The sequence below is a fragment of the Wyeomyia smithii genome, chromosome 1, assembly GCF_029784165.1.
Source record: "Wyeomyia smithii strain HCP4-BCI-WySm-NY-G18 chromosome 1, ASM2978416v1, whole genome shotgun sequence".
NCBI lineage: Eukaryota > Metazoa > Arthropoda > Insecta > Diptera > Culicidae > Wyeomyia > Wyeomyia smithii.
In genome coordinates, this window is record NC_073694.1 from 86,440,888 (window position 1) to 86,467,058 (window position 26,171).

Here is a 26,171-nt window from a genome sequence, read left to right on the forward strand (position 1 = left end):
TTAACCGTCGTTTCGGGAAGACCAGGGCTGGAGACTGGAGGGGTTTTAGTGGGTCGGGACCCCAGCATCTCTCCCCTAGTCTCATCCCCACACCCTGAGTTCTCTTCTCAGGTGTCTGTTTGCAAATTTCCCCGCCACCTTAAAAAAAGACGGCAGTGCGTCCAGTATCGCAAGGATTGCTAAAAAAATTTAAAAAAAAAATATTATTTTTTAGGGTGGCCAGCAGATTTTTAATTTCAAATTCCCGGTTTTCCCGGTTAGAAATTGATGTTGATGTAAAACCGGGAAATTAAAACGCATAAATATATAAGTTCAACCACGTTTATTAATTGACAAAATTGTTTTGTTTTTTTGTTTTTAATATCATTATTTCATTTCAAAACTTGAAAAAGGGCTAACCAATTCGGCCAAGATCTATTTGCTGTTGATTTTTCGATTTTTCATGACTGGGGAATGCAACTCGGCCCATTGTGTAAATCCTAAACGAGGTATTATCTGGTATTATCTTGTGTCTAGTACAAAATGGGCTTTCCGAAACGTGTAACGTGCAGAAAATGTCATTCGCTCAAAATTTTCATTACTTCACTCAGCTAAAACCAAGATATAATTTAGAATCAATTTGTGCTTCATGTTTCAGAATAATTTCACATAATTTTTTTTATTTATTTTGAACCGTTCTTTGGAACAATTTTCTGTCATTTTAGACTTACATAAATTAATTACTTGACTTTAAATTTTTTTATTGAATGGACTTTAGAAATTTTTAATATTTTTTTCTTGTTCCCTGATAACTTTTTCATAGTCATTTTTAGTGAATGAGAGGAAACATTCTAGTTATTTTTCAGAGTTTTCAAAATAATTTGAGCACATTTTTTTACCCTGAATCGAGATAGTTGTTCGCCTTGCCTGAATCTGCAATTATAGCCGTTTCTGGCAATTTTGAATTTGTGTAAGAATCAATTTTTGCATTTTTAACCCATTTTCTGGTGTTCACACACTTTTCTAAATTCAGTTTTGAAATTAATGTTGTTAGTTTCTTTCAAGCTTCAATACAATTTTATTGCTACTTAGAAACAATTTTTGCCTTTTTGAGCTAAATAAAAAGCTTGCTATAACAGTGTTAGGCCAGTATCGCACCTCGAGACCAACTAAATGGTTCCTTGATTCTTCCAGTGTTCGTGAGATGGTAGAAAATGTATAGCGCGTTGAACTAATACAACAGATCCCGAGCATGTAGTAAATGAAAAATAATGTTTAAAATAAACAAGATAAATTTCCCGGTTCAATATTAAAATTCCCAGCTTTTTCCCGGTTCATTTTCGAATTTCCTGCTTTTTCCCGGTTTTCCCAGTTCGCTAGCCACCTTGACTTTTGAAAAGATAAATTTGTTATCTACAACTTAGCCGAAGACATCATACCGATCAAACAAACTGTTTTTGCTTTAAAAATATTTGTAATTATCCATACCTTCCCAAAATAGCATTTTCCAATAGCACAAAATCATTGGGCATCATTTGCCCATACAAACATCTATGCAAAGTTTCAGAAATTCAGTGAATATTTTTCAGTATTATGAGTAAATTATGAATGTAAATCGATTTATTTGTTCATACCGATTAAAGTCCAAACGACTTATGGACAGGAAAAAAAGGCTTGAACTTTTTCCAACTAGAAAAGCTTGAATGGAGTGAATAAATTTTATGATCTACCATAGTGTGGGCTGTAAACAAATCAAATTTGCAATATAACATTTCATGTTACTTTCATGATTTCAAGCGTTCAATGGTTCAATTTAGACTCACCATCGCGGTCATGACCTCCCGTACTAGTGGTTTGTGTCTGCTTTGAATACACAACCGTCTCTTTAGGGGGAATGTTGGTTGCTTGTACTGATACTAAACTCAGATTAACTGTTTTTTTTCGGCAACTGGAAAGTAAGTAAATAAGTAGAACGAATTTGGATTCCGGACTACTTCGTGATTAGGGCGAAACTAGATAGGAAAACAAGCAAGGATTCGCCCTTATCACGAAGTAGTCCGGAATTAGTTTCATGAAAATCAAAACATACTTCTGTCCATTGAGGTTAGGCTGTAGACTAGCATCCGGCGTATGATTTGTTGAGTGATCAGAGGCTACTGAGTTGACAGAAGACAACGACGAAAGTACCTCTGAAACAGGAGCCACGCCTAGAGAAGAAAGCATTTCATCCAAATCCCTGATTCGTTGGACAAAATTAAGCTTAATATAAAATTCAAGAAATTCAACAATTTTTCTACCGTCTTGTATTATTCTCTGAATGACCCAATTTTCCAGCTGCTTCCTCGAGATCTTTCATCTCTTTTTCTTTTCGACGGCGATCTTTTTCCTCGCGGAGAGCCTGCAATTTGGCTTTTTTACGTTCCAATTCTGCCTTACGGTCCATTTTAGATAACTTGGTAAACTGATCTACGTTCTCCAGGTTTTCTCTATTTTCAAGAATAAATTCGAAACACGAAAAATGACGTCATTTGTCAAGCTACATATCGATTTTTCATTGATAGACATTAATAGTTTTTGATTGAAAATCTCATGTACAAATTATCTGCTTAAAAAACAAATCATGATTTATTTTCAACTAAGATACAATATGTTGCAAAATATGAACTAAATGTTGCAAAATAAAAACTAAATGTGCGACATTCACTGACATACGAGACAAACCAAACTTATTCGTCCACTGAGACACAATTGAGAAATTGTACCAGGTATATTTCACATCAATTTACGAGCGATAACAAACTAAAATATTTACGTGTTACCCAATATTATCCCACCAAAAAATCTTAATGAATCGATTATTCTTTCAAGACATTCAGATTACAAACACAATTTGATTATCAAGCAAAAACAGCCTTTTTAACTTTCTTCAGTCACAAAGCATACGTTTAACGTTTCACCCTTGAATCTTTTTTCAACATTTTGTATTGTACCGACACGACGGCAAACCCAGAGATGCCAGATGTTTTTTAATAATGCAACTGCTCGAAAAACCGGAAACATCGGAAACATCTGCTTGAAATCTGGAAAAAAATCTGTTCGTAATGGAAAAATTTTGTTCGCGCAGGCAAAAGTCTGTAAAAATCTGAACATATTTTGAGAAAATCTGCGTAAATATAAGGAGACTCTGACAAAAATCTGCACTATGGAAATCCTGTAAATATCTGCGAATCAATAAAAACCTGCACAAAGACTCTAAAAATCTGCGTTTTGCAGACAAATCTGCACATCTGGTTTCCCTGGCCAGATGTTTTAGGAAAATATATGCAACTGCTCGAAAAATTTTGGAAATAATTTCTCGAAATCTAAAAAAATCTATCCGTGATTCGAAAAATTTTCGCTCGCACAGGCAGAAGTCTGTAAATAGTAAGACACATCTGCGGAAATATAAGGGCCAGAGATGCCAGATGTTTTTGAAAAATGTCTGCAAATGCTCGAATAACCAGAAAAATGTGCTCGAAATCTGAAAAAAATCTATCCGTGATCCGAAAAAATTTCGCTCGCGCAGGAAAAAGTCTGTAAAAATCTGCACACATTTCAAGAAAATCTGCGCAAATATAAGGAGATTCTGACAAAAATCTGCAGAAACGTGGAAACACTGCAAATATCTGCAAATCAATAAATATCTGCACACGGACTCCAAAAATCTGCGTTTTGCAGACAAATCTGCACATTTGGTATCACTGATAAGGGCCCGAATAGACACACGGTGTGACAACCCCTGATGAAAATTGTCAGTACCTACACGGTAAATAATGGGCACGTTTTTTTCAAAGGATTCTGCATTTAACTCAATTTGTAACAAAGCACTACGAATTGAAATGAATGCGTATTGATTTTCAAGTGATGCACATTTTGCAGTGAAGTGATCCTTAGTTGAAACTTATACAAAAGAAATCACCTCCAAGTTGCAATGCATATCCCTTGAATTAGCACCACTGTTTTAATCCTTTGCAGTTGTATTGTTTTGCACGCTATGAATGTCAAAACAAAACGAAGATGGCGAACCAAATAAACACGCTTCAAACGCAGACAAATATTTTTCCGGATGAAGTCATACCTATTCTAGAGCGTAAGTATGGAATAATTACAATAGTATTTTAAATAATAAACAGCTTGTTTTCAGAACACGGAATTTATCCGACGGACACGACAGCGGCAATAAACTTATTAACCGAACTCAATATTGCTTCTATCCAAGAAACCGACGAGGAGATTGTGGTCATTTTTAACCCGTCGAAAACATTAGTGTCTTGTGTAATTCAAACGGACGAGGCTCTGGCCGATGCTGATCTAAAGGTACTGTATAACTTTCTGATGAAGATTATTTGTAGTTATAAGGTTTAATAAAATAATAAAGGTAACAATAAGGACCAAAATTTAAACAAATCTTTATTTTTCGATATCCATAGTCCATCAGTTGCGATTTCATGCGATAGCAAGTCGATATTAATGTTATAAGCATTCCAAATTCAAATCGCAGCATATTACTAACTACATAAAAACTAAATGAAAATGAAGTGCTTTGCTATTGATATCCTTGTACTTTGTATTCATCCGATTCAAGCGAACGACATTTCAAATTGAAATGCAAATGCATGTAGTGAAAGTTCAACAGCAAATCACTTTATATCAATGTGTAGGTTTGTTTCATCTAATTCAATGGATCGACATTTCAAATTGAAATGTTAGGCAAGTAGTGAAAATTCAACAGCAAATCACTTTATATCAACGTGTAGATTTTTTACGGTGTAGTACATTCTTGAAACCTTCCAATGTGCCATCTACACCACCCCTTTGGCATCACGCCATGTTTCAAGGGCTAACATCTCAACATATGTGTAAACGAGATAGCATATCACCGCTTCTTTTCATACATCTTTATCTTACTGCTGATTGTCTTATGTATGTGGTTCGTCCATATACCAACTGTCATTGTAGCGATTTAGAGCGAATTTTTATTCTTCATTTGAAAATAGAAGGATAATGATATAAAGTTTTAAAAAATTACGTTTTGCTCAGAAAATTATACTCTTTCAAATGATATATAAAAATCGGGAATCCGTGAATAGCTTGGGGGAGCAGCAACTCAATTGGGTTGCTTAGCTATAACAGTTTTTATATCTTCTGAAAGAGCTACATTTTCTAAGCAAAACGTGATTTTGATATTTTTTTGTCGTTGTCATTCAATTTTGACGTAGGACTACGTCTGTGTTTTCTATACTAGATTACATTTTGTAAAATTGAAAATGAAACCGGCAAATGTTGCGTCGGATTTCAAACGGTTATAGCAAGCGAACGGCTCAATGCATCTTAGTCATTTATATGTCGGTGGATAGATTAAAGGTGTAACAATTGTTTGATATAATGTTTAACATTGTTGCTTACTTCTTAATGATAAAAAGAGGTGAAAAGTTCTAAGCTCGAGCTTTCCCATACATTTTCCCTGCTATTCCCTTGTTTCTAGAGCACGGATAACAATAACGTGTGTAATGCTGACATGTAGTGTATAAAATAAAAACAAAAAAAATAAATAACCGTACATTTATTTGGTTAGTATCCCTAGTCTAGAACTATAAATTGAACCTCCCTACAAATATCTTCATTGCCTTAGAGCAATAAACAACCAGCAGCGTACACGCAGATGCGGGAATGGCAGAACTCGAAAACAATGTATAGTTGTATGTGCTTCACAGGCAGCAACTGTGAGCGGGGATAGATATACATATGCTCCACATTCTGCAACTGGTGACTTTTAGAAAGCGTATAAAAGAAACGCGCCTTCGGGAAAAGGGTCATTCTTGCGGATACCTTCAACAGCGATGGACGCAATGGCAACTCTAGCCAAGCAGAAGAGGAGAACGCGAGCGGGACTGGACGACACACAAACAGGAGAAAGGACTATGGATGGCGCGAAGGGCCCTATCGATTCGGAAACGGATGTACAGGGCGGAGGAACTAGACATGCTGCGTGCAGGCGGCCGGTACCGGGGTTGATACAAGCATGTTATGCTTCATCATTTACTCAACCGGACCCAATGCAGGCTGCAGCCGGTAACCCGCTGGCTGCTAGTGGACTACCAATGGAAAGCGTCGAGACAAATTCTCAAGCATCCGATTGCTCTCCGGATCACGACAACATGGACGGAATAAACTTCACTGCCTACATATTCTGACTCGACAAAGTGTTTTGTTCCGTTTATCTTTCTCTAAGCTGCGTGGCCACGCCCTCATGGCAAAAATCTACGCTGAACTCGATACAAAAGACTGCGTGTAGAAAATTCAGTTTCAGTCTAGTTTGTCACACAATAGCGAGTGGAGTATAGCTGTTAGAGGTACGCGACATTGAGAAACGAGAGCTGCATACAAGTCAACTTCCAGGCACTGCGGAGCATGTTACCTTTATTTTGCATACGGTAGCAACAGTTACCATCGTACGCTGCAGGATATTTTGCTGGCACAGCTACTGGAGGGCACAGCGGAGAGCAAATTTTATGCGCGGCCAACAAAATATTCAATACTACCGGTGGTGGTGCGATTATCAGCGTTCTGTAGCACACATTTCGAGCTGAAGATTATGGAATCAGTTCTTTTCAGAACTATAAATGTTTGAAGATAAGAGTTATGAGAATTTTCACAACTACTACAAATGTGAAATGTTCATCCGATGTCCGATAACTGCAACAGCATTGCAGTTATCGGACCCCAATCCGTCAAATCTGAGCCATCAAAGTCATATTTGACATTGAAGTGACAGATCTCGCGGGGGATTCTAAATGAATTTGAAAATGAAAATTTTTTTTTTCTCATCTATAGTTTATTTGACACGGCACAAATACAATTCAATGTTTAACGGCGCCAATTATATCTGGTAGCTTACTTTCTAAAGTATCTTAATAACTAAAAGCAAATTTTTTATCCTCGCTGCCGACTACGAGCTGAAACTAAATCTAACTTAAGCTAGGATGTTTTGCATGAAAAGCACTGATTTGTTGTTTGATGGTTTTCCATCGCCATAGTTAAGCAGCATATTGAATATGTTCCGCTGCTGGGCCAAGATATTACGGACTGGCATATTGGGTTGTCTCCCTCGGGGCCTGAGAGTATCGTGCGGGTCTAGTTGCTGTTTCCGGATCCGTGGTCTTAACGTGTTCTTGTCGTTTGGTTGGATGTAGGCGGAAGGGGATAGGACTAAACTGGGGCGTGGATGGATTTCAGGAAAACGTATATAAGGGACATGTAGGATAGGTCACGGCTCGCCAAGACATCACGAACAGGAACAGCCGGCTGCCTACCTTCGGCCTGCAGGGAAGCTATTAATCTAGACCTGGCGTCACGGTGTACAGGGCATGACCAAACAACGTGCTCTATGTCGTGATAACCTTCACCACAGGCACAGATACCACTCTCCCCGAGCCCAACACGACGGAGATGCGCGTCAAATCTATAGTGATTGGACATAAGCCGGGACATCACGCAAATGAAATCCCGACCTACATCCAACCCCTTGAACCACGGGTTCGTCGATACCTTGGGGATTATGGAATGTAACCACCTTCCCAGTTCCCCCTTGGTCCAAGAATTTTGCCAACTGATGATCGTATTCTGACGTACAAATGCGAAAAATTCATTAAAGGCAATTGGTCTTTCATAAATATCACCGTTTGTTGCGCCCACCTTAGCCAAAAAGTCCGCTTTCTCATTGCCCGGTATCGAGCAGTGAGAAGGGACCCACGCTAAGGTAATCTGAGTAGATTTTTCGGATAAAGCACTCAGATGTTCCCGTATTTTCCCCAGGAAATACGGAGAGTGCTTAACATCTTTCATCGATCGGAGAGCCTCAATGGAACTGAGACTGTCCGTAAAGATGAAATAATGGTCCGTGGGCATTTTTTCGATAATCCCTAGGGTGTACTGAATTGCAGCTAATTCTGCGACGTAAACAGAAGCAGGATTATCGAGCTTATGGGAGACGGTTAAATTGTTATTGAAGATACCGAAGCCAGTGGACCCATCAAGAAGTGATCCGTCAGTGTAGAACATATTGTCGCAGTTGATGTTTCGATATTTATTGGAAAAAATTTTGGGGATCTGCTGCACGCGTAAATGATCCGGGATTCCACGAGTTTCTTCTATCATAGATGTATCGAAAAACACAGTAGAATCAGAAGTATTTGATAAGTCGACACGATTTGGAATATTCGAAGAAGGGTTAATATTTTGGGACATGTGATTGAAATACAATGTCATGAAACGGGTTTGAGAATTAAGTTCGATTAACCTTTCAAAATTTTCAATCACGGGACGGTTCAAGACCTCACATTTGATAAGAATACGAGAAGACAGGTTCCAGAAGCGGTTTTTCAATGGTAGTACTCCAGCTAAGACCTCCAAACTCATCGTATGGGTCGACTGCATGCAACCTAAGGCGATATGCATACAACGATATTGTATTCGCTCCAGTTTGATCAAATGTGTGTTTGCTGCGGAGCGGAAGCAGAAACACCCGTATTCAATAACAGACAATATCGTTGTTTGGTAAAGCCTTATAAGGTCTCCTGGGTGGGCTCCCCACCATTGTCCGGTTATTGTACGAAGAAAATTCACTCTTTGTTGACATTTTTTCATCAGATACCTCACGTGACAACCCCAGGTGCCTTTAGAGTCGAACCAGACACCAAGATATTTGTGTACCAAAACCTGAGAAATCGTTTTACCCATTAATTGTGTTTGAAGCTGAGCAGGTTCATGCTTCCTAGAAAAAACTACTATCTCAGTCTTTTCCGGAGAGAATTCGATACCTAGCTGTAAAGCCCAAGCAGACAAATTGTCCAAGGTATCTTGCAATGGTCCTTGCAAATCGGCAGCTTTGGCTCCTGTAACAGAGATTACACTGTCGTCTTCAAGTTGTCTTATCGTGCATGAATTTGCCAGACATTCGTCGATGTCATTTACATAAAAATTGAAAAGAAGGGGGCTTAAACATGAGCCCTGGGGAAGACCCATGTAGCTAATGCGAAAAGTTGCCAAATCGCCGTGCGTAAAATGCATGTGCTTTTCGGACAACAAATTGTGCAAAAAATTGTTCAAAATTGGAGAAAATCCTTGTCGGTGAAGTTTACCCGAAAGAATGTCAATAGAAACGGAATCAAAAGCCCCCTTAATGTCCAAGAACGCAGACGCCATTTGTTCTTTGCGAGCATACGCCAGCTGAATATCTGTTGAAAGCAACGCAAGACAATCATTCGTCCCTTTGGCACGGCGGAAGCCAAATTGAGTATCTGATAGTAGACCATTTGATTCGACCCAATGGTCTAAACGACGGAGTATCATTTTTTCCATCAATTTCCGGATACAGGATAGCATTGCAATCGGCCTATAAGAGTTGTGATCAGAAGCTGGTTTCCCTGGTTTTTGGATGGCGATCACCTTCACTTGCCTCCAATCCTGCGGTACAATATTTTGCTCCAGGAACTTATTGAACAAGTTCAACAAGCGCCTCTTGGCATTGCCGGGTAGATTCTTCAACAAGTTGAATTTGATTCTATCTAACCCAGGTGCGTTATTGTTACAGGACAGGAGGGCAACTGAAAATTCTGCCATCGTAAAAGGTGATTCTATCGCGTCGTGGCCCGGAGACGCATCGCGAACAATGTTTTGCTCAGGAACAGAGTCCGGACATACTTTCCTGGCAAAATCAAATATCCACCTACTTGAAGACTCCTCGCTTTCGTTGTGTTCCAAAGAGTGCTCATTGATGTCTCCCTCGACGTCTCGTTTACGAACCGACGCCAATATCCGCGTTTCTTTGCCTTAGTCAAGCTTTTAAACTTGGTATCAAGCTCCGAATAACGTTTAAAGTCGTCGGCATCGTCTGTATCCCGGAAGGTCAGATACGCGTCGGATCTTTGCGTGTAGACATCGGAGCACTCTTGGTCCCACCACGGAGTAGGAGGCCGTTCTTTGATCGTTACGCCGGGATATTTCTTCGTTTGGGCTTGCAACGCGGCGTCGAGAATCAAGCCCGCGAGGAGGTTGTATTCTTCAAGTGGTGGATGATGTTGAATCGACTCGACCGCTTTTGAAATCATTTCCTCGTATAACTTCCAATCGACATTCCGTGTGAGGTCATACGGAATGTCAATTGGTCGCATGCGAGTTGACCCGTTATTAATTGAAATAAGAATAGGCAAATGGTCGCTACCGTGAGGATCAAGGATTACCTTCCATGTGCAATCCAACCGTAGCGACGTCGAACATAAGGATAGATCCAAAGCGCTTGGGCGCGCTGGAGGTTTCGGGATACGTGTCATTTCACCGTTGTTTAAAATAGTCATGTCGAAGTCATCGCAAAGGTTATAGATTAAAGAGGAGCGGTTATCATTGTATGGGGAACCCCAAGCCACGCCATGAGAGTTGAAGTCTCCCAAAATCAAACGTGGCGAGGGAAGAAGTTCTATTAAATCAAAGAGCAGCCGTTGCCCAACCTGTGCTCTGGGAGGAATATGTATTGAGGCAATACAAAGCTCTTTACCTTGTATTGTCATTTGACATGCGACAACTTCGATGCCTGGAATCGAGGGGAGGTTAATACGATAGAAAGAATAGCACTTTTTAATCCCTAAAAGTACTCCTCCATATGGGGTGTCTCGATCAAGGCGAATAATATTAAAATCATGGAAGTTGAGATCAATATTTGAAGTAAGCCAAGTTTCACAAAGGGAAAATGCATCGCATTTGTTTTTATTTATCAAAACTTTAAACGAATCAATTTTTGGTAAAATACTTCTACAATTCCACTGTAAGACAGAGATAGAATCCTTCATATACGCAGTTGAATTAGGCATCGAAGGATACAATCGCTGCAAGGAGGGGCCATTGGGCAGTCAACTGCTTCAAAAATGATCTAACTGTTGGGAGGAATGCTGTAAGAAAAATTTTAATTGGATCGGGTACATTGAAATTTTCAAAAATCCAGTCCACAATGTCAGAAAATTTCACTAATCCAGAGTTTGTTTCATCAACTGGATGTGCAAAAGGAACAACTGGGGTTTTAGATGTTCCTGGCAGTGCTGGGAACTCCTTTTGGGACTTTAAATTTGCAAGCCCAGGAGGAGTTTGCTTCGGTTTTTCCGCAGCACTGTTTGGTTTGTTTGTACTTTTCATTACACTTTGGGAAATCTTAGAACCTTTACGGGGAAGTTTAGGAGAAGAAACATTTTTCCTCTTCCTAGACTCCCCAGGATTGGCATAAGATGTTCCCGCTGATGAATCGTCAGAATCGGTTTCATCAGAGGGCAACAGATCAAAGGGGTTCGATGTTATGGTAGAAGTGGTCACGGTCTTCTTCAGCATCTCAGCGTAAGAACGCTTTGAACGCTCCTTAAGTGACCGCTTGATTTTATCTCTGCGCTGCATGTACACCGGGCATGTGGAGAGCTCATGCTGGTTTTCCCCACAGTGAATACATTTTTCAGCATTAACACTGCAAGAATCTTTCGCATGAGTCTCCCCACACTTGCTATATCGTGCCTTATTGCAGCAGTAGGCGGCTGTGTGGCCTAACTGCTTGCAATTGGTGCAATTCATAACACGGGGTACATACAATCGCACAGGCAGACGAACCCGGTCGATCGAGACGTGGCTAGGGAGTGCAGATCCGGCAAACGTAACGCGAAACGAGTCTGACGGAGTGTAAACTTTTTTACCGCCGACGAGAGACATGGACCGCAATTGCTTACAATCCAAAATCTTCGCCTGTGTTTCGGTATTTTTGAAGCAACCGGTTGCGCTTTTTAGGATACACTCGACAGACAGACTCGAATCGGTTATGACACCGTCGATCTCCACGTCTCGTGCGGGTATGTAAACGCGATACTCGCGTGTGAAGAGCTCAGAGCAAGCGATAGCATTGGCTTGTGCCAGATCACTGACCACGACACGGAGCTTGTTAGGTCGGACCTTGGAAATTTCGGTCACGGCCTTGTACCCTTTCGTCAGGTCTTTAGCAATTTGCAGTATGTTTAAACGCTTTGAATTCACTCCTGCCTTTGGACGAAAATAAACAGTATAGCTGCCCTGTTGAGATCCGTCCGGGTAAAGCCTGGGGCGAGGGGGGACTGGAGAATGAACAGGGGAGGGGGTAACAGAAGGGTCAGGGTCAGGGGGGTTCGGGGATGGTGGCACGGGAGGCGAGGGATCTATATCCATTGCGCTAAATGTAGCGCACTAGCGCACTAGCGCCGACAAGAACACGTACCTCTTTACTTCTTCCTTCCAGCAGTGGTTGTCCGATCGTTCGAAGCTGCACCCAAAGCAGCCAGCAGCACCAGTACAGCAGCACCAATACAGCCACCAGCAGTGAGCCGGGTGTGAGATCACTCAGCACAGCGACACGGACTCGACTGTCAACTGATGGGCTTGGATTAAAAAGATCTTTTCACGGTGCACAGATCAAAAATGCAGCTGGTATTTTGCACCAATACAGCCAAAGTTGTGAGCCGGGTACAGAACGTATCGACACAACTCACAATCTAGTTGGCCTTTAGCGCGAATAATACACTCTTTTGTTTGGCTATTCGTACACACGGACCGGATTGTAATAGAACGACCACTTTGCACGTCCGTTTCTGTCGAGTGTTCGACGCGGAATGAAAATGAAAATTGTTGAATATCTAAAAAACATTCCAAAAGTACTCTTTCGTTTCTCTCGATTTTTTTCGATTTCGTTTACTTGTTGTCTCTTCATTCTACAAATACACTATAATTTCGAAAGTATATTCAATTCCGAATCAAATGAAAGCAGTTTTGTGAAAATCGGTTGAGATTTGAATAAGTTATATATTTTATAAAGAAACCCAAAGTTTTTGGCTTCTATCGCACATTTATTACACGGTGCTACAAATGATGAAAAAATGCAAGAACTTTTGATGTGACTTAGTGTGGGTTGTAGCTTTAGTCAAATGTTAATTCAATTTATTCATTTACCTAGTAGTGTAAAGGCGAACCTTTTTAATTTGCTACCTGCGCGTTACTTAGTTTTTCACAACAATTAACTTAACTAACTGATCAATACTTTGATCATAAAGAATTGCTATAAATGTATATGTAAATAGTTAATGATTGTAAAATTGTAAATTTGTAAATAGTGTGCATGATAAATTGTTAAAACTTAGATTATTCTTACGAGCTAGTATTAGATCTAAATTTAGGCTAAACATACTTAACTTATAACGTAACGCAAGACTACTAAACGCACTCTGTAGAGTTTATTCTCTGATAAGAGAGATGTAGCGAGAGGAGAATGTGATAGTCAGATACCGATACCAATTGATCCTAGCTCTGTACAAACCGTTCAGTAGAAATTAAATCCCCAATCGAACCACACAGCGTAATTGTTTCACTCGATCAAGAGTCCGAAGTCCAATTTGATAACCTTTTGTTCTGGTGTGCTATCCGACTTCGAAGTGAAGTTTTTAACTCCGCTATTCTCGTGCGCCAAGTAACCCGTTGCCATCAGCGTGACCGGCACGGTGAATTTTGTTACAGTTAAAGTGGTGACCAGCGATTAATTCACGCCAAAGGGTGAAGCGGTAGATCGTCGATATTTTCTCTCCAGTGAATTTTGGTACCGTTCTGGGTGAACGGGAAGCAACACCTCCAAAGTCCGGCATTACAGCATACACGGCTCGATCATTGGTCCTTCGAACCGGATTTGGAGGACAAATCCAAGCCAAAATCTCGACGCACGAGGTAGTAACCCGCCATTGCGGTAAGTGGTCAATAGAATTCGACCACACAAAGGTAGGCCATACAATTGCTCTCTTAGAAACATATGGTGTGCCGTTTTTTGATTTCGGCCATTGCCATAATTCGTTGCCAGTACTCTTATGGAACGAATGGCGGTTTAACACGATATTGCATGGAAAAATTGCATGTTTGGCATAAAAAGGCGAAAGTGTGACATCAGGTTGATAAAACTGATCACATCTGAAATTTGTTAGCTGCTGCATCACAAGTAAATGAGCATTGCACACCGTACGCATGAATAGTGGTGCGCATTGATGCTAGCACACTTTGCAACCATAATTATTAGGCTTAACGATTTGTGGTGGCGTTATTTAGCGGATCGAATTTACGTGTCTTTTTTCGATCGATTGCGTTCGCGTAGAAACATCACGACGCGACGGGAAGGATATATTTCGAACGATTATTCGTGGTGTTTCCGTCATTCCGGTTCGCGTAGGAGCAGCATAGCGCGTCGGGAAGGATTATAATCGATCGGATTCTGTGTTGCTCTCGTAACCGTTACACAAAAGGCGTCACGTGTCGCGGCGGGAAGGATAAAGCGTATCGAATTAAACGTGACGCTTCGGTCAAACTGTGAGTTGAGTGGTGAGTGATGACTAGCAAGGCGGATAAAAAGTTGATCGAGAACATGTTGGTTCGAAAGCGAGTGTGCGTAGTTCGAGACGTGATAGAGAAGTTTAAAGAGGGATACAATGCAGATAGGGATGCAAATCAAATTCAGGTGAGGCTAGATACTCTTGAAAGATGCAACAGAGAATTTCTTGAGGCACAAGCGGAAATCGAAATGCTTGACAAAGCCGATGCGTTCGAACAACATCTCCAAATACGGGCTGATTTCGAAAATCGTTTTTGTGCGCTGAAAGGGTTTCTGATGTCCAAACTGGAGGTCCCGCAGCAGATCCTAAATTCAACAATGGCGAGCTTTAGCCACCAGCCAACATCCGTTAGCTTTCATCATCGTCTGCCGAAAATTGATCTGCCGAAGTTTAATGGGGATGAGTCGCGTTGGATTTCTTTTCGAGACAATTTTCTATCCATGATCCATTTCAACGATGATATCCCATTGGTGAATAAATTGCAATATTTGATTCAAGCTTTAGAAGGGGATGCCAAGAAACCATTCGAAACCGTTGACATTCAAGCGGATAATTATGCGTCGACTTGGGACGCTCTGTTGAAGCGATTTGATAACAAACGGTTCTTGAAAAAGGAATTATTCAGAGGTTTATACGAGTTGCCATCGATAAGGCGCGAATCTGCTCAGGATTTAAACACGCTTGTTGACGATTACCAACGCCACGTGAAAGCTTTGGGAAAGCTAGGAGAACCTGTTGCGTCGTGGAATACACCGTTAGTTTACATTCTTACGAGTAAACTTGATCCCGCCACTGTTCGCGCTTGGGAGCAGGAAACCCGCCAGAAGGATGATGTCACTTACGAAGAACTTGTTGACTTTCTCGTGCAGCATGTACGAATGCTTAAATCTGTGTCGAGTGATTTGCAGCACCGTTCACAACCAGCTACTGTCAAGGTGGCCGGATTTGTTCCGAAGAAACCCTATCATGGTAAATTCGTAGCCAACGCTGCTACATCCGACACCAAAGTTAACAACCCTCAATGCCCGGCTTGCCCCGAAAGACATCTTCTGTATCAATGCCCAAGGTTCACCAAGCTCTCTGTTTCTGAACGTCGAGAATTAGTTAGTCAGCGAAGCCTGTGTTGGAATTGCTTTCGTACGAACCATCAAGCGCGAGCATGTAAATCCAAGTTTTCATGCAGAACCTGCCATGCAAAACATCACTCGCTGTTGCACGACCAAGTTGCACCCTCTAAAATATCGACGACACCTGCTGTTACAACCGAACACAATGCAAAGCAACCTACCGCGACCACGTCAGCGAACGTAAGAAGTTCTGAATCTGCAAATCCACCCGAAATTAGTCTCTCCATCCAATCAAACCACAGCACGGTGTTACTAGAGACGGTTGCTATTCACGTAGTTGATAAATATGGAAAGTTAACACCAGTCAGAGCTCTCCTCGATTCCGGATCGATGTCTAATTTTATCACCAAGAAGTTAGCCAACGCCCTCGCCATCCGCCCCCGCACAGTAGACGTCGCTGTAGCCGGAATAGGTGATTCGGTTAAGCAAATAAAACGCCAAATATCAGCTACAATCAAATCAAGAACGAACAAATTTTCCACTACCCTCGAGTTCCTCGTAATGAAGAAACCTACTGCCAATTTGCCAACGATACCGCTTAGCACAACCTCATGGAAAATTCCGAAGATCCAACTCGCGGATCCATATTTTAACGAACCGGGACTAATCGACATCATCATCGGTGGTGAATGCTATCACGAAATTCACACTGGGAAGCGCATACCAATCGGCAGTGGTCTGCCGCTGCTTATTGAAACAGTCTTTGGGTGGACAGTTTCTGGAAAGGTACCCATCAAATCAACCTATGCTCCACCCACCTGCTACATTTCGAATGTCGATAGATCGTTGGATACCGCTCTCCAACGATTCTGGGAGCTAGAATCGGTACATCAAGGTCCGTTATATTCCGCTGAAGAAAGAAGATGTGAAGAAATTTATGCTAGCACCACCACTCGAACTCAATCCGGGAGGTTCATCGTTCGCCTTCCTCGGTCTGAAGATCCGCAAGTCACCCTTGGCGATTCGCGCGCGATTGCCATTCGCCGATTTTATAGCCTCGAAAGACGCCTCGAAAGAGATGCCACTGTCAGAACCGCCTACCTCAAGTTTATGGAGGAATATGCCAGCCTCCACCATATGCGAAAAATCGATCCAGTACCCGACAATAAGCCTCACTGTTATTTGCCACATCATCCAGTGTTCAAAGAGTCGAGCACTACCACAAAGGTACGCGTGGTGTTCGACGCCTCCTGCAAGACAAGTTCTGGATTTTCGCTGAATAATACACTACTAGTTGGACCAGTAGTTCAACAAGACCTACTCTCGATTGTGATACGATTCCGTTTCCACGCTGTAGCCCTTGTCGCTGACATCGAAAAGATGTATCGACAAATTGAAGTACACCCAGACGATCAACCACTACAGCGTATTCTCTGGCGTGCCAGCCCATCCGATCCACTCGCTACCTATGAACTTTGCACAGTTACGTACGGAACTGCGTCCGCTCCGTTCCTAGCAACTCGCACCCTTCAATATTTAGCACAAGTAGAGGGGCACGCCTACCCAGCGGCAGCTGATGCCGTTAATAACGATTTTTACGTTGACGATCTGTTGACCGGTGCTGATGATCCACAAGCTGCTATAGCTATCCGTCAGCAAGTAGCAGCAATGCTTAAGACTGCAGGGTTTGTGATTAAGAAGTGGGCATCAAACGTTCCGGAAGTATTAACTGATGTACCTGTGACAGATTTAGCCATTCAACCCCTACACGATTTGCAAAATGACCAATCTATTTCAACACTAGGTTTGGTTTGGGATATAAAATGTGATATGTTTCGCTTCAACGTCCAGTTACCTCTCCCAGCTGCCGTTCTCACGAAGAGGAAGGTAAAATCGTATATAGCCAAAATATTTGACCCATTAGGCCTTGTGGGTCCCATCATAGCTGCCGCCAAGATGTTCATGCAGCGGTTGTGGAGATTGAAAACAGAAGATAAAAAACCATACGTTTGGGACAGACCACTCCCACCAAGGTCACAGGATACTTGGAGGCAATTTCATGCAACGCTTCACGTTCTGGATCAATTGAGGATTCCCCGCTTTGTTGCTGTGCCAATGGCATCGAATATTGAATTTCACATTTTCTGCGACGCGTCAGAGTCCGCTTATGGAGCATGTTGTTTTGTGCGTTCAGAGAACTCCGAAGGTGTTAACGTACAGCTGCTAACCTCAAAGTCTAAAGTGGCGCCCATCTCTACTAAACACACTATAGCGAGACTTGAATTGTGTGCTGCAGAACTTGCAGCGAAGGTATACCAGAAGGTTACGCAAGCCATAAAGATTTCTACTAACACCACGTTCTGGTCAGATTCAACCACAGTGCTTCAGTGGTTGAGATCGCCACCAAACCGATGGAGAACCTTTGTGGCGAATCGTGTATCATTCATCCAAACGTCTACTGAGGGCACCAATTGGAGACATGTGCCAGGTGTAGAAAATCCTGCCGATGAACTCTCACGTGGTTTGCAACCCACAGAAATACTAACACAAACCAGATGGTGGAATGGTCCAGTCTGGTTAGCTCTCCCGCCAAGCAGTTGGCCGCATTCAGTGGTCCCAAATCAAGAAACTATTTATGTCGAAGAAGAAACCCGTACGGTAGCACTGATATCAACCACCCTGGTTGAATCACAATTTGCTGATCACCTGTTTGCCAGATATTCGTCCTATACAAAACTTCGACACGTCATGGGCTACTGTCTCAAGTTTATTCGTCTAGCTCAAAAGAAAACTCCAAAAGTATACCCCAATGCATCTCGGATGCTATCCACAATAGATCTTAAAGCAGCAGATCACGCGCTTGCACGTTTAGCTCAAGCCCAGCTCTACCCAGATGAGCTTGCTCTGTTGAACTGTTCAACGAGATGTGAGAAAGACCTCAAGTCATCGCCACTCAAATGGTTAAAACCGTTCATGTGTGAAAACGGTCTGATTCGAGTTGGAGGTCGCCTGTCTAACTCTGATCTTCCCGAAGGCACGAAGCATCCAATTGTCGTCTCCGCAAATCATCCGTTGGTAGAAATAATCGTAACTTACTACCATAAATTGCTCTTGCATGCTGGTCCCCAGCTAATGCTCTCAACTATTCGTCAAAAATACTGGATAATTGGAGCACGAAACCTAGTCCGCCGTGTTTATCATCGATGTATCAAATGTTTTAGGCAAAAACCAATTTTGATCCAGCAAGCCACAGCAGACTTGCCGAAATCCCGAGTGTCACCATCCCGACCGTTCTCAGTTAGTGGCGTCGATTATTGCGGTCCCGTATATTTGAAATCCGCAGTCCGTAGACACGGACCAGTCAAGGCATACATTGCTATCTTTGTCTGCTTCGCAACGAAGGCCGTTCATATTGAACTGGTCTCTGACCTGTCAACACCAGCTTTCCTATCAGCCCTCCGGCGGTTCATAGCCCGTCGTGGTCGTATCCGTGAACTACATTCCGACAATGGAACCGCATTTAAAGGGGCAGCCAACCACCTACGTCACGTTTTTGAAATGCTAAAATCGAATGGAACCGAACGAGATCGAATTGTCGCCTGGTGTGTCGACAACGAGATTGAGTGGAAATTCTCGCCACCTCGAGCCCCCCATTTCGGAGGGTTGTGGGAGGCCGCAGTAAAATCTGCCAAGTACCACCTTCTGCGAGAAATAGGCCACACAAGTATCAGCCAGGAGGACATGATTACTCTGCTAGCACAGATTGAAATGTGCTTAAACTCGAGACCTTTAACACCGATTCCTGGTGAACCCACTGACCTCGAAGTGTTAACACCAGGCCATTTCCTGGTCGGCTCAAACATGCAAGCAGTTCCCGAGCCAAGTCTCATTCACACTTCGGAGTCCCATTTAAATCATTGGCAACGAACGCAGAAAATCTTCCAGCGCATTTGGGCACGCTGGTATCCGGAATACCTAGCCCAACTACAATCCCGTGCGACAAAAGGTTGCAAGCGTCCTGTTCCAATTGAAAGGGGACGCATAGTCGTTATCAAAGATGATAATTTACCACCTGCGACATGGCCCTTAGGCAAAATCGTCAAACTCCACCCAGGGAAAGACGGCGTGACTCGCGTCGTTACCATCAAGACAGCGGTAGCAGAAAATGTCGTTAGACCGATAGCGAGAATCGCTATACTGCCATTACCAACAGATGCTGAAGCCATCGATGAATGCTGAAACTACAAAGATCGGTAGAGTAGTCCGAAACTATCTCAATGCGTATCTGGAAAGCAATCAGGTGATTAGCGTTCCATTTAATTTAAAAAACCCGTTCGTTCTACCGGGTCTTTTGTTGTTTACAGATGAAAACGAAGTGAAGAAGGCTACCCAACCGAAGATCAACCCTTTCCTGAATGGAGGCAAACAAACGATGTTCCAAGGAGGCGAATGAACATGCTACCATCGTCGAGTTTCATTCACTGGAGCTGTCATCGTGAAACCTTAATGAATGATGAAAGAAATCTGAAGGTTGAAATTACATTTCAAGGTGGCCGGAATGATCAATACTTTGATCATAAAGAATTGCTATAAATGTATATGTAAATAGTTAATGATTGTAAAATTGTAAATTTGTAAATAGTGTGCATGATAAATTGTTAAAACTTAGATTATTCTTACGAGCTAGTATTAGATCTAAATTTAGGCTAAACATACTTAACTTATAACGTAACGCAAGACTACTAAACGCACTCTGTAGAGTTTATTCTCTGATAAGAGAGATGTAGCGAGAGGAGAATGTGATAGTCAGATACCGATACCAATTGATCCTAGCTCTGTACAAACCGTTCAGTAGAAATTAAATCCCCAATCGAACCACACAGCGTAATTGTTTCACTCGATCAAGAGTCCGAAGTCCAATTTGATAGCCTTTTGTTCTGGTGTGCTATCCGACTTCGAAGTGAAGTTTTTAACTCCGCTATTCTCGTGCGCCAAGTAACCCGTTGCCATCAGCGTGACCGGCACGGTGAATTTTGTTACAGTTAAAGTGGTGACCAGCGATTAATTCACGCCAAAGGGTGAAGCGGTAGATCGTCGATATTTTCTCTCCAGTGAATTTTGGTACCGTTCTGGGTGAACGGGAAGCAACACCTCCAAAGTCCGGCATTACAGCATACACGGCTCGATCACTAACAATAACCTTAACTAGTAACATAAATTTCAGTTCCAATATTCGAGACAGCCCCGTTTAAAAACTGTTACAGAAGTTGAGCGTTTAACAGCAGGAGGTATCGAGTTATAATTAATCACACCTCTAACAAACAGTGAATTGGAATAGCAAGTCGAGTTGTTAAGAGGAATTCTCAGGTTCTGCACGCGACGCCCTTGGGATGGCAACAGCTTTTCGAAGAGTACCGATGGGGATTGCTTGCTGATAAGTTTGCGCAAGAACATGCATGAGCGGTGCGCGTAAAAGTTAACCAGCGGACAGCCGATCAGATTTCTTTGCAACTGACTTACGTGGGCGTAACGGTTCAATATAAATAAAGCGTACACAAGAATTCAGCGTGACTCGTAGCTTATCCATGGAGCCTGCACTTGGTTTTACGTGAAGTAGCTCGCCAAACATGAAATGAGGTAACATCAACGCTTTGAACAGTTCCAGGCGTGTGGCGGTGGGAGCAGAGGAAGTAGAACCGTATAGCGATCGTAGGCTTGCGTAAATTTTACCGCATTGCTGGTTTATCAGCTTGTCCCATTTCAGATCGGTCTGGAAAATGAAACCGAGATTTTTCGCACTCTCCGTCCACTCAATAGCTTGCCCATCCATAGTAACAGGTGGTAAAGGATTGGTTTGGGCTGTGTTGCTTCTACGGCGACCCTTCAACAACATTGCTTTGCTCTTCGATTGGTTGACGAAAAGCTGATTCCGTTGAGACCATTCCATAATTCTTGCGAGATCTTCATTCATCATCATAATAAGTTCACGGGAACAGGGACCAAGCTGACGAATATACAGTTGAACGTCATCTGCATACATTTGTATTGAGCAATACCTGAGTACGGAAGGCAAATCGTTAACATTACAACAGAAGAGCAGAGGTCCAAGCACCGAACCTTGAGGAACTCCAGAGGTTGAGTAGCCCACTCCGGACTGCTGATCCCCGCAGAAAACAGTTTGTGATCGTTCCATCAAATATGACTCGATTAGGTTAACAGCGGAAACGGCAAAGTTAAATTGAGTTTCTAGCTTCGAGCAAAGTCTTCGATGAGGGAAAGTGTCGAAGACTTTAGAAAAGTCCAGCATCAACAATATGGCCGTACCCTTTTTGTCAAGTGTCTTTGCCAAATCATCGTAGACACGAACCGCTGCTGTTTGAATGCTTTGCCCTTTACGAAAACCTGCCTGATAATCTGATAGCAGGTTATTTTCCGTGATAAAGGATGACATCTGTTGCTTCAACAGTTTCTCAAATGCCTTTGACAGGGCACATAAGATGCTAATTGGCCGTACACGCTGCTTTATTTTAACTCTAATCTGATTAGGATCTACTCAGTTTGGTATTCTTATGCAAAATGTCAAAAAGTGAGTAATCGAGTACTGGACAATTGAGTAATATTAACCCAAATTTTCATAATTACCATGTTTACTCAGTTTTGAGTTATTATCCATGATGTTTACTCACCCCTGAGTATATGTATATGTCAGTTTTCAACAGCAATATTATCGGTTTCCGAAGAACAATTGGTGTCGCTTTTTATTCGTTGGCTAGCAGTAAGTATCTGATCTGTCATCAAATCAATAATTTCTTAATCAATTAATAATTTCAGCCCAACATCAGTATTGAGAGGATTTGAAAACACCTAAAAGATCTCTTCAAAATGAACAACCGCATGTTGTATGTTCTACGATGCCGTTTAAAGCCGGACTTTTATTCGTGATAACAAACAGAAACATTTGTATTGATCTACAGTGCTCAACAATCGATGCAATTTAAATCCTTCGCAGTATTAGGTGACGAATGATGACGGATTATCTGGCACAAAAAAGTAAGTCACAGTTCACGGGCAACTGTCAACCGGTTGGGTGCCGCATTCAATGAAGACACGGGAATGATTTAGTAAATTTTCTATTGTTTCGATGAAAAATAAATCTGTGTTTTTGATTGTTCTGAATTTATTTTATTTATTGAGTCAGATTTACAAAAAACAGATATCATTAAATTTCCGTATTTAGGCAAACTGGGTAACTTGTACTCATTTTCGTTAATTTCTGGTTTGCATGAACAGAGTAGATTCTACTCAGTTTTTGACGTATGACGCCCTTACTCAGAAGTGAGTAACCGTAAAAGTACCCTAATTAGGGTACCTCCACTTTTTTCAAAATTGGGTGATATCTAACTTACTTTAGAGTAACAAAAAATGAGCGTGTAGGTTTGATAAAGCATTAAGGTGGGGTTTTTTGCGAAGTTGAAAAATCTTAGTGTGCTTCCAGCATGAAGGAAATGTTACTTGCGCATTTACTTGACGTTTTTCAACTACCCCGAAAATTATAAGTTATGTTCAAAACCCTATTTTTACCTTAGCTCACATTTTTATGTTTAATACGGTTATTTTTCAACCGATTTTTTATAATTTGGCTATTTGGAAAGGCGAAAACTAGAGCATTTGAAACATATAAATATGCCTAAAAAGTTTACCTATATCACAGATAAAAGATGTCCAAGCTAGAACAAAAAACTCCAGAAATCGTGTGTAAGATTTCAAATTCTTACTCGTTTGGAATGCTAACGACATCTTTCTGCAACTTGCGACTTTAACCGCTTTAGTGATGGCAGCGCTGGATTATAGTCAAAGCTGCCAGACGCATGAGAGTTCTCACAAATAGTAGAGTCACTGTTTTTGCAACGATACAACACTGTTTTTGTCAACATTCGTTGTTTTGCTTTCGTCTCGATTAGACGCAAATTGTTCATCTCCGTTTGAGTTTGCAAAATAACAATACACGAGTTATCGTACGGGTGTTTTTTTGTCGATTATTTCTTGTGCTGCGCGATAACAATAGCCGGTAGTTTATCGGCAGAAACATCTTCTGCACACTGGTAGGGGCAGGCTACCCCGCCAGTGATCCGATACGCAGCTGATATATCAGCAAGAATAATTCTCCCGCACCGCTGTTACCCCGCTAGCAGCACGGACCACCATACGATCGAGCGAGTGGAAGTCAACTACAAGTGGCATCTACAAGGTCGCGTGTAGGATACGGCCACTGTGTCACAACACGAAGCTGGATCGTCATTGTTTGTTCTGCGGAGACGCTCGATTAATCCTACTATCAACCGTGAGGTCGTGACTTAGACGTTCGGTGAAGTATTCACTTTAGAATTTTTATCATTATTATTAATAGTATTATTATTGTTATTATTATAATTATTATTACTATTATTATTATTATTATTATTATTACTATTATTATTATTATTATTATTATTATTATTATTATTACTATTGTTATTAGTATTAGTATTACTGCCTTTTTTTTAATTTTGATCCATTGTAGTTTGAAAAATTGTTTTTAAAATTTAATAGCAACTATTTGACCCCCCCCCCCCCCACATTCGAATATTTATCGTTTGTGTGCGGTAGAGCGTAACGCTCCCGCAAAATGGACGACATGCAGGTGCAACTATTCCTGGATGTGGAAACAACTGGGGAAGAGATTGAGATCTCCCCCATCAATTCCCCTCTACCTTCCCCGCTACCTAGCCCCGTACCAAGGGTACCGGCAACACGGGTGAAAGCTTACCCAGATGCTTCGAAAGGTCCGTTCGTAGTTTACTTCAGGCCCATAAAGAAGCCTCTAAATATAATTCAAATCGGCAAGGACCTGGCAAAACAGTTTTCGGACGTAACCGAAATTACAAAGGTTAGACCGAACAAACTGCGAGTTGTTGTGAGTAGCTTGAAGCAAGCAAACGCAATTGCTAGCTACGAGCTCTTCACGAGAGAGTACCGCGTGTACATCCCTGCCAAGGACGTGAAGATCGACGGTGTGGTTACCGAAGAAAGCCTCACGGTCGATGACATTTTGCGTCACGGGGTTGGCTGCTTCAAAAACCCCCTGATTCAAGATGTAAAGATACTGGATGTCAAGCAATTGCATTCAGTATCCATCGAAGAAGGGAAGAAGAAATTCTTCCCTTCGGATTCCTTCCGTGTAACATTCGCCGGATCCGCACTGCCGAACTACATCTCTTTGGACAGGGTTCGTCTGCCTGTACGCCTGTTCGTACCGCGGGTCATGCATTGCCAAAACTGCAAGCAGTTAGGTCATACAGCCACCTACTGCTGCAACAAGGCACGCTGCAGCAAGTGCGGAGGCAATCATGCTGAGACCGCTTGCAGTGAGGATACTGAAAAGTGTCTTTATTGCGAGGGAACTCGGCATGACCTTTCGGCGTGTCCCGCGTACAAACAGCGCGAGGAAAAAATAAAGCGTTCCCTCAAGGAACGATCAAAGCGCTCTTTCGCAGAAATGCTGAAGAGTGCTGAGCCACCCTCGACAGGAAACATCTTTTCCTTTTTGCCAACCGATGAGGGTACATCTGACGATCCCGTCGAAGGGTGTTCTTATGCCATGCCAGAAGGATCTAGGAAGAGGAGAATGATCAACTCTCCTAATCTTTCTCGCAAAGGTCGCAAGATAACCCCTAGCGGAATGACCAATAAGCCAACACAAAAAGGAAGCGGTGAAGAAAAACCGAAGCAAGTACCTCCCGGTTTTAATTTTAAATCAAACCAGGAGTACCCACCGCTTCCTGGGGCACCAAAAACCCCTCGTGCACCCATTTCTCGATCAGAAGATAAAATAGAAACAGGGTTCATAAAATTTTCTGATATTGTGGACTGGATATTTAAAACATTCAACATACCAGATCCCCTACAAAATATTCTTCTTGCCCTTCTTCCTACAGTGAAAACCTTTTTGATGCAACTAGCAGCAACTTGGCCCCTCATTTCAGCTATCATATCTTTCGATGACTAATACGGCGAAAGAGGTTAGGAATTTTATCACTGTATTACAGTGGAATTGCAGAAGTATCATCCCCAAATTCGATCTATTTTCTCATTTAATAAATACATACAATTGTGACGCATTTGCGCTCTGTGAAACCTTTCTCAATTCAAACGATCAACTCAATTTCCACGATTTTAACATTATTCGTCGAGATCGAGACTCACACGGTGGAGGGGTACTTTTAGGGATTAAAAAGTGCTATTCCTTCTTCCGAATCGACCTCCCCTCGATCTCGAATATTGAAGTCGTTGCCATTCAAACGAATATGGATGGAAAAGACCTATGCCTTGTTTCGTTATATATGCCTCCATCCGCGCGGATTGAACAGAAGCATCTCACTGATATAGCAGAGTTGCTTCCCGCGCCTTTTTTGATATTGGGAGATTTTAATTCTCACTGTTCGCTATGGGGGTCGCTGTACGACGACAACCGATCTTCTTTAATCTGTAACTTGATCGACGACTTCAATATGACAGTTTTGAATACTGGGGAAGCGACACGTGTACCTAATCCTCCAGCACGTGAAAGCGTGCTTGACCTATCCCTCTGCTCGACATCACTAGCGCTAGATTGCCGGTGGAAAGT

The 26,171-nt window shown here is 41.9% G+C and overlaps 3 protein-coding genes across 26 annotated transcripts in view; 2 read left to right on the forward strand and 1 right to left on the reverse strand.

Annotated features, from left to right (window-relative positions):
- LOC129725826 (cytoplasmic dynein 1 intermediate chain) overlaps positions 1-2,984 on the reverse strand; it is a 74,376-nt gene extending 71,392 nt beyond the window's left edge. For 12 of the 24 annotated variants that reach the window (XM_055682241.1, XM_055682222.1, XM_055682196.1 and 9 more), the window contains exons 1-4: positions 2,799-2,984; positions 2,277-2,465; positions 2,069-2,215; positions 1,803-1,927 (exon numbers count right to left, since the gene is read on the reverse strand). In XM_055682241.1, coding sequence (XP_055538216.1) covers positions 1,803-1,927; positions 2,069-2,215; positions 2,277-2,422 — 418 coding nt within the window. In that variant the 5' untranslated portion in view covers positions 2,423-2,465; positions 2,799-2,984. Of the gene's footprint in view, positions 1-1,802; positions 1,928-2,068; positions 2,216-2,276; positions 2,466-2,687 lie in introns of all 24 variants that reach the window. The other 12 variants (XM_055682289.1, XM_055682297.1, XM_055682282.1 and 9 more) reach the window with 8 other exon arrangements.
- A 498-nt stretch (positions 2,985-3,482) lies between these two features.
- Positions 3,483-4,425, forward strand: LOC129725925 (uncharacterized). Its single transcript, XM_055682372.1, has 3 exons — positions 3,483-3,784; positions 3,994-4,108; positions 4,163-4,425. Exons 1-3 carry the CDS (start codon positions 3,761-3,763, stop codon positions 4,381-4,383), a joined length of 360 nt encoding a protein of 119 aa, XP_055538347.1. The 5' UTR covers positions 3,483-3,760; the 3' UTR covers positions 4,384-4,425.
- A 10,012-nt stretch (positions 4,426-14,437) lies between these two features.
- Positions 14,438-19,747, forward strand: LOC129716899 (uncharacterized). Its single transcript, XM_055666742.1, has one exon. It carries the CDS (start codon positions 14,438-14,440, stop codon positions 19,745-19,747), a length of 5,310 nt encoding a protein of 1,769 aa, XP_055522717.1.
- Positions 19,748-26,171: the final 6,424 nt, after the last annotated feature.

Excerpts from the sequence above, each read along its gene's own strand:
- LOC129725925 (XM_055682372.1), top strand. The coding sequence starts at position 3,761 with ATGAAAATTGTCAGTACCTACACG. Across the intron at positions 3,785-3,993 it reads AAATTGTCAGTACCTACACG|TTGTATTGTTTTGCACGCTA; the intron begins GTAAATAATGGG and ends AATCCTTTGCAG. Across the intron at positions 4,109-4,162 it reads AGTCATACCTATTCTAGAGC|AACACGGAATTTATCCGACG; the intron begins GTAAGTATGGAA and ends GCTTGTTTTCAG.
- LOC129716899 (XM_055666742.1), top strand. The coding sequence starts at position 14,438 with ATGACTAGCAAGGCGGATAAAAAGTTGATCGAGAACATGTTGGTTCGA.